Source organism: Macaca mulatta, chromosome X (genome assembly GCF_049350105.2).
Source record: "Macaca mulatta isolate MMU2019108-1 chromosome X, T2T-MMU8v2.0, whole genome shotgun sequence".
Classification (NCBI taxonomy): Eukaryota; Metazoa; Chordata; class Mammalia; order Primates; family Cercopithecidae; genus Macaca; species Macaca mulatta.
The window spans coordinates 114752638-114760644 of record NC_133426.1 but is presented as its reverse complement, the minus strand read 5'-3'; the positions used below and the strand labels follow the sequence as shown (position 1 = coordinate 114760644).

The 8007-nt window shown below is 41.6% G+C and overlaps 1 protein-coding gene across 1 annotated transcript; it reads right to left on the bottom strand.

Moving 5' to 3' along the window:
- Nucleotides 1-214: 214 nt before the first annotated feature.
- On the bottom strand, nt 215-6229 carry LOC703634 (ribonuclease inhibitor-like). The gene is made up of 3 exons (XM_015127969.3): nt 6024-6229; nt 5736-5906; nt 215-1239 (listed from the first exon to the last, which is right to left on the bottom strand). The coding sequence occupies exons 1-3, from the start codon at nt 6227-6229 to the stop codon at nt 1140-1142; spliced, it is 477 nt and encodes a 158-aa protein (XP_014983455.2). The 3' UTR covers nt 215-1139.
- Nucleotides 6230-8007: the final 1778 nt, after the last annotated feature.

Genomic DNA, 8007 nt, shown 5'->3' with positions numbered 1-8007 from the left:
CAAAAAGATCTTTGCCTAGGCACACTGTCATCAGGTTATCCAAAGTTAAGACGAAGGAAAGAATCTTAAGAGCTGTGAGACAGAAGCACCAGGTAACATACAAAGGAAAACCTATCAGATTAACAGCAAATTTCTCAGCAGAAACCCTACAAGCTAGAAGGGGTTTGGGATCCTGTTTTCAGCCTCTTCAAATAAAACAATTTTCAGCCAAGAATTTTGTATCCAGCAAAACTAAGTATCATATGAAGGAAAGATACAGTCGTTTTCAGACAAACAAATGCTGAATTCACCATTACCAAGCCTCCACTACAAGAACTGCTACAAGGAGCTCTAAATCTTGAAACAAGTCCTGGAAACACATCAAAACAGAACCTCTTTAAAGCATAAATCACACAGGACCTATAAAACAAAAATACAAGTTAAAAAGTAAAAATAAAAAACAAACACAAAAAATCAAAGTATGCAGGCAACAAAGAGCATGATAAATACAACTGTACCTCATATTTCAATACTAACATTGAATGTAAATGGCCTGAATGCTCCACTTAAAAAGATACCGAACTGCAGAATGTGTAAGAGCTCACCAACCAACTGCTGCCTTCAGGAGACTCATCTAACACATAAGGACTCACATAAACTGAAAGTAAAGGGGTGGAAAAAGGCATTTCATGCAAACAGACACCAAAAGCAAGCAGGGTGGCTATTCTTATATCAGACAAAACAAACTTTAAAGCAACAGCATTAAAAGAGACAAAGAGAGACATTATATAATGGTAAAAAGTCTTGGACAGCAGGAAAATATCACAATCCTAAACATAATGCACCTAACACTGCAGTTCCCAAATTTATAGAACAATTACTAACAGACTTAAGAAATGAGATACATAGCAACACAACAATAGTGGGGGACTTCGATAGTCCAGTGACAGTACTAGACAGGTCATCAAGGCAGAAAGTCAACAAAGAAACAATGGATTTAAACTATACCTTGGAACAAATGGACTTAACAGATATATACAGAACATTCCATCCAACAACCACAGAATACACATTCTATTCAACAGCACATGGAACTTTCTCCAAGATAGACCATATGATAGGTCATAAAATGAGCTTCAATAAATTTAAGAAAACTGAAATTATATCAAGCACTCTCTCAGACAACAGATTCCAGGCTTGCTCATTTTTAAAACTTCCATCTTTCTAAATGCATCTTCACGTAAAGGATCTGTGTCAAGGCTGTGAAAAAGGGAAAAAATCTTGCATTAAGTCAAGCCAAGAGATGCCTACAGTAACTTTCCTATTCCCATGGATAAGATTCCAATTCACACTTGCTCCATGGCACCACTGAGTTACTTCATCCACTCAGTTACCTACCTCCTCCTCCAGCCTTAGCACCTTTCCTTGAGTCTCAAAAGATGAAAGATAAAATTCTTAACTCTTTCTCTTGAAATATCACTCCTGTCCCTCCCTGCCTTGTCCAAAGCCCTGCTCCATTAGTCCATTAGTTTTTACTCCTGTAGCTGCAACCTCTTCCTCTCTATGGGTTCCTTTCTATAGGCCTACAAATCTGCCTGTCTCAAAACAAGGCAAAAAAGGAAAAAAACAAATCCCTGCTTCTTCCAGTCCCACAATTGCCTCTAGCTACAACCCCGAATCTATTCTCCTTTTCATAAACTTCTTTTAAAGGTAATCTCATCTCTCTTTCTCCATTTGCTTATTATCTATCTCTTCAAGTCACTACAATATGGTTTCCAGCCCTACCACACTACTAAAACAGCCCTTGACAAGGTCTTCCATGACCTGCTAATTGCTAAATCCAGTGGACACTTCACAGTGCTCATCCTATTGGATCTCTCTGCTGCATTTGATACTGTTGAGCACTTCTTCCTTGAAATTCACTTCTTCTTTAGCTTTCAGGACACCATTCTCTCCTGGTTCTCTTCCTAAGTTTTCCTTTCCATATCCATCGCTTTAAAATTGGTGTTGTCTAGGGCTTATTCCCCAGAGAGGTTTTTCTCTTCTCACTTTTCCTAGTAGATCTCATGCACTTTCATAGATTCAGCTATCACCTCTTTGTGGATGATCACTTCCCAGGGCACACTCCTACATCCAACCACCTACCTACTAGAAAACTTCTTGAGCATCTGCCTCCCACCCCACCCTTCAAACTCAGTATGTGTAACCATGATTAAAACCCACTGACTACAAAAGAATGTACAAGCTCTTTCAAATGTGTAGCAAGGTATCACTTTTAGTTTTTAGTGGATAGAAGCTAATCTTTATCTAGCAAAGTGAAATGAGTGACCCTGTTAGTTATGTAATTGTAGGGTAAGTAGACATTTAATGCCATTGAAGTGTAACAAGACCTTTAGAATTTTTTGAGTGATTTAGCAAAAGTTGTCTTGCTTCCTGATAAGTAGAACTCGCTGTTGGGGAAAAAGTGGATCAATTTGCTTAGGAAGCCCAGAGGTCTTTTGGGAGTTAAGAGACCAGTTACCTACAACCTCTTCTTTCCAAATTTAGAATTAGGAATATGTATCAAGATGAGGAACAGCGTTTCATCCAAAGTCCTGTGCCTGGGAAGGCACGAAGACTCCGAAATAAAATTACCTTGAAGAAGAAGACTTAAGTAGTATCCCTGGCTCAAATCAAGGGCCTACATCTTTATGGGCAAGGCCAGGCTTCACCACATATGTACCTGTGGCTGATGAAAGGAGCTTCTCTAGACCCAGCCACCATGACATATATGGTACTTCATAGAACAACAGCTGCACATTTGGGTGAAGACTAAGATACCTGTAACTCTGCAGCCCAAGTGTAATGCCACTGCAGGCAAGGCTGGCAGGGATGCTGGACCAGCCAGGGCATCTCTGTCCAGTCACCAAGCTTCTGTTGGACTGTGTAGGGTCAGTTCTCAAGATCAACCCGATGTGGCAGTGAGAAATAGCAGCAACAGTAGAAGGCTTCTCCATCTAGCTTTGAAAGCAAAACTGGCCCCATCTTTGGGGCCAGTTTAGAAAGTTGGGGTGAGGAGATGCCTCAAAATGTACTACTACTAGGGCATGTGAGAGAAAAAGAGATGACTGAACTTGTATTGAGAATTCTGCTAACAGGTCTTACTCATCACACATGGCATACAAGGTCCTGACTAACTCCCCAGTCTCATTTCTTGACATACTCTGCTTTGCACTTTATGCTCCAGCAATACCAAAGTTCCTAGAGATACCCCAACCTTATCCCAATCAAGTACCGTAAACCATGCTATTTATCGTCTGCGTACCTTTGCTCATGCTATCGCCTAAGTCTGGACTACCTTCTCCACTTTTACCCCCGTTGCCACTAGCTACAGTCCTAAGACTCGACTCAGGTGGCTCTTCCTCCAAGAAGCTTTCCCTGACCCTCCTGGGCTAGGTTGATTGTATCCTGCCATGGCTCTCTTAATAGCTCATGAGTGTGTCATTGCATTAATCAATTTATGTGCCTGTCTCTACTACTAAGACCACTGGCCCCTGAAGAGCACAGGTCATGTCTCCTATCTTATTTATTCTTGTCTCCCCTGCACCTGGCACATTTGTCTGGTACATAAGAGATATTCAGCAAGTGGAATGATTATGGAATGAATAAACATTAGTATTTTTTTTCCCCTTTGAGGCAACCTCCTCTTCTTTTCACTTGACCTTCTGAATGTCAAAAAACCTGTTGTTGCTTTTTTTTTTTTTTCTTTTTGAGACAGAATTTTTACTTTGTCGCCCAGGCTGGAGTACAGTGGCATGATCTCAGCTCACTGCAATCTCCGCCTCCCGGGTTCAAGCGATTCTCCTGACTCAGCCTCTCAAGTATCTGGGATTACAGGCATGGGCCACTACGCCCTACTAATGTTTTTGTATTTTTAGTAGAGACAAGGTCTCACCATGTTTGCCAGGCTGGTCTCAAACTCCTGGCCTCAGGTGATCGCCTGCCTTGGCCTCGCAAGGTGCTGGGATTACAGACACGAGCTACCGCACCCAGCCAAGACACCTGTTTTTTTGTTTTGTTTTTTTGTTTTTATTACATATCATTAACTGTCTCCTTGCCTTGACCCCAAATTACTAACTGATCTTCTATATGTACTTACTATATGCAAAGCACTGTGCCAGGAAGTTTACAGGGGAAAATAAGGTGAGGAATAGGATTCAGACCCTGCACTCAAGCAGGTCTTAGAAAATAACCTTCCTCCAACCTTTCCAATATTCAGATACGACTACCCCTTCTAGGAGACTCTCCTGGATTTATTCCTGTCCAACTCACCACACTAAATGATCTATATATTCTACTCACTTTACTTGGGTAAGCATATATTTATATTGACTTCAGTTTTGTCTGATATACACTCTAACATTTAAAATGTATTTGAAGTCAGCAAATTGTGTCTACTTTGTATGTGTGTGTCCTTTATTTTGTACTCAGAGCTATTACTGCACACTACTATCAACTGGATTGACAATTTTAAGGGTTTGAAGGTTGGACTGAAAACACAATGGAAGTGTATTGGTTAAAAGACAAAGCATGAGCAAAATAAGAAATGCCACAACAACTTACAATTAAAAAAAATGGCATGCCATCACTGACAAAATGATTTCTCCTTTCTGCTACTTAGGAACTTTATTATAGCATCAACACTGTGGAATGCTACCACATTAAATTACTCTACATTTAAAGAAACATTAAGGTTGATTGTTGAGCTTATTTCAGCCTGTTGATAATAAAGATTCCATCCACTTCTTTCTGAGAAAGACACCACAGACATTCCTAACCTCTGAGGCTTATCATGTTGTAAATAATTCCCTTTGCTTGGGTAGGAATCACCACACTCTTGGGCCTTCAAAACTAACAGACTTCACCTGGCTAGTAGAGAACCAGCTTCTGTTTTAGCCAGACTCGTAATCAGGCTTTTATGCTGTTCTCATTTATCCATCAAATTGGCTTTGGAATGTAGAATTTTTGCACTCGGCCTTTACTTTCCATTATATGTTCCAGTTCTGAATGCCAGAAACGAACGGCCATTTGGTCACTGGTTAGCTGCCAACAGAGCACTGCTGTATTTTAATTAAGAATTACTTTGTGTATAATGCCAGCCTGCTGAGCTGACAGACAGACACTGACCAGAGAGGGCCAAGACCTCCATCCTCTGTAACTGCACCATTATAGCTTCATCCCTTGAGTGTTGGAAGACTCTCAAAATGTATACCTCAAGTCCTCTAGCAGTTAGAAGTGGAAATGGAAAGAGGGCAACATTTATAAAGTACCTCCTATGTGCAAAGGGGTTGTACTAGGCACATTCATAATTGCAGTCTCAATTCAATGCCTATGTTAACCCCAGATAGTCAGGTACTAGCATTATCACCATTTTATAGACAAGGATACTAACATTAAGCAAGCATGGTCAGATAGCTAGTAGATGCTAGACCTAGAATTTAAGCCAAACCTAGCAAATCCTAAATCCTATGTTCTTTTTCTTACACCATGTTACTTCCTTTAGCAGGTTGATAACAGAGAAGACCGTCCTTTGCCTCTCCCTGATCATGTCCAGGGAGGATAGGCCTATTGGCAATTTCACTTACTTTACTAGTAAGATAAAGTAGGCTTGGCCTGCCCTCAGCTTTTCTTCTCTTTCCTCACTACAATGGGCTATGACCAAACCCAATATGCCTGTCTTGACCCCTTCCCTTCCACTTCCCTCGCCAGTGACTTACTAGAATGTCTGAAGTTTACATATTGGATGTATCAGTGCATCACATAACATCTGCACTCCAAAATCCTTGAGGTCGTTTCCACTTAAGTCTAGCAATGTTAGGTTCTCATCTCTGTTGAGGACAGAGGCGAGGGCTCCACAGCATGCATCTGTGAGATGACATTCTGCTAACCTGTGAGTGATCGAAGATTCAAGAAAGTAATCGCTTTTATCACAAGTTCCCAGTGGCCCTCCCTTTCAAATACAGTCTAGAATAGAGGCCCAGTAGACAGAGTCCCTGTGCACATACCACAAAGTCTGTAGTTTACAACAGGGGCATTTCAGCCCTTCACACAGCACCCGCATGCCCTCGTCCCCTAAGGCATTGTCACTGAAGTCAAGGTCTCTCAGGTGTTCATTGGTGTAGAGTGCATTGCACAAATCCTGACAACATGCCCCAGACAGGTGACAGGTCCACAACCTGCCAGGAAGTAAGGTAGAGAAGGCTGGCATCATTGCATCTGCCCTAGGTCACTTTAAGAATTGTGTTTGCCCATTAGAAAAAAAAAAAAACAACAACTTAAGAAATCAGAGTGTCATGGAAAAAAAAAATTCCCTTGGGCCAAGGCCAGGGAGAGACTGTGGAGAAAGAATGATTTATTCCCTGTAAATTATTTGGTTCTTCATTTACTGCTTCCTTGGAGATTTATTCACCAGGCCAAAAAATACTCATTTAATTTTGGGAGTTGCTGAAACATCAGGAAACTTTGCCCGTGGCTATAGTCCACAATACTTACGCCAGATCTTTTAAATGACAGTCAGGCTGTTTTAATCCTTCACAGAGCAATTTCAGTCCCATATCTTCAATTTTGTTATTAATCAGAATCAGCCTTGTCAGGCTCCGGGTGGAGCTCAGGACTTGGGCAAGGGGTTCACAACAAGCTGCAGAGAGGGAATATTCAGAAAGCTTAGAGGGATGAGGAAGACAAGGTGGCTGTTATCTATGGCAGCAGGGTGTCCCACTGACTCTCAAATCCCAAGGCCCATGAGAAGGACAAGGACAAGCAGACACTTACACAAGATTCTCAATTATACCCTTTGTGTGCTGCAGACCTTCACAGAGATGCTGTACTCCTGTGTCCCCCAAGACATTGGCAAACAAAACAGCTCTTTTAAAGCCTGACTCACTTGTAAGAAAGAAGAGAGCTCCACACAGCTAGCATCTGTGGAGTGACAGGTGCTCAAGCTATCCAGAGAAAAAGAAAAGAAAAATCAGCCTCTGCCATCATTTTGGCTTCCTGGAAATGTTCTGCCCATCTGCCCACTTAGCTAAGTCCTCGCCATCCTTTAAGTTCTAGCCCCTGCCCTACTTTCCTCTCAGAACCTCCTCCTGAGGTGTCTAGCTCACAGTGACCTTCTCCTCTCCCCTGGGCTCATCTAGCATTTCAAATGATTTTGTGGAATTTGACACACATCTGTGTCCTAAGGACAGCCTTGTCATTTGCAGAACTTTTGATAACTCCACTCACATCTAGCCCAATGTTGGGTACATAGTAGATACTCTTTATATAGTTAATATTTAACTGTCATTCCTATAAACATACACAGCTGTGGTACACTAGATAGACCATGAGATTTGGAGACAGATTTTGGAGTCACATTCTGACTTATTAGTAGTGTGACTGTGGAAGTCATTTTTCTCCCTGAACTCCAGTTTCCTCATCTGTACAATGAGGATTTTAAAAATCCACCTTATATGGTTATTGTAAGGAGGGATTAAAGTGAGATAACTTCTAGCAAGCACCAAGCACATAGCAGGCACACAACAAGTTCAATAGTCATTACATGACACCAGATAAGTTCTAAGGAACTTACTCTAGTTTCTCCACTTTGCAGTTGGAATGTCTGAGACCCACACAAAGATACTTCACCCCTATGTCCCCCAAGGGATTTTCACTCGGGTCCAGCTCAGTGAGGTCTGGGTTGCAAATAAGAACACAAGAAAGATACCTGCAGACAGCTTCTGAGCCTTCTGGGAGAAGGCTAGCACATAACCTGAAGGGAAGGGTGTACAGAGACAGAATTGACCACTTTTTAGTGTACTATTCACTCCCTATCAACAACGTTGCATGAACACAGAAAATCAAGACCCACAGATACAAGATGCCCAGTCTTGAGCATGTCACAGCCCCTTATCCCCATGGCAAGGACTTGGGCAATAATTTCATAACAATATGTCCCACAGTGGAAACTCAGTAAATGTTGACTGCCCAAGAAAAGGTTGAGAGAAAATA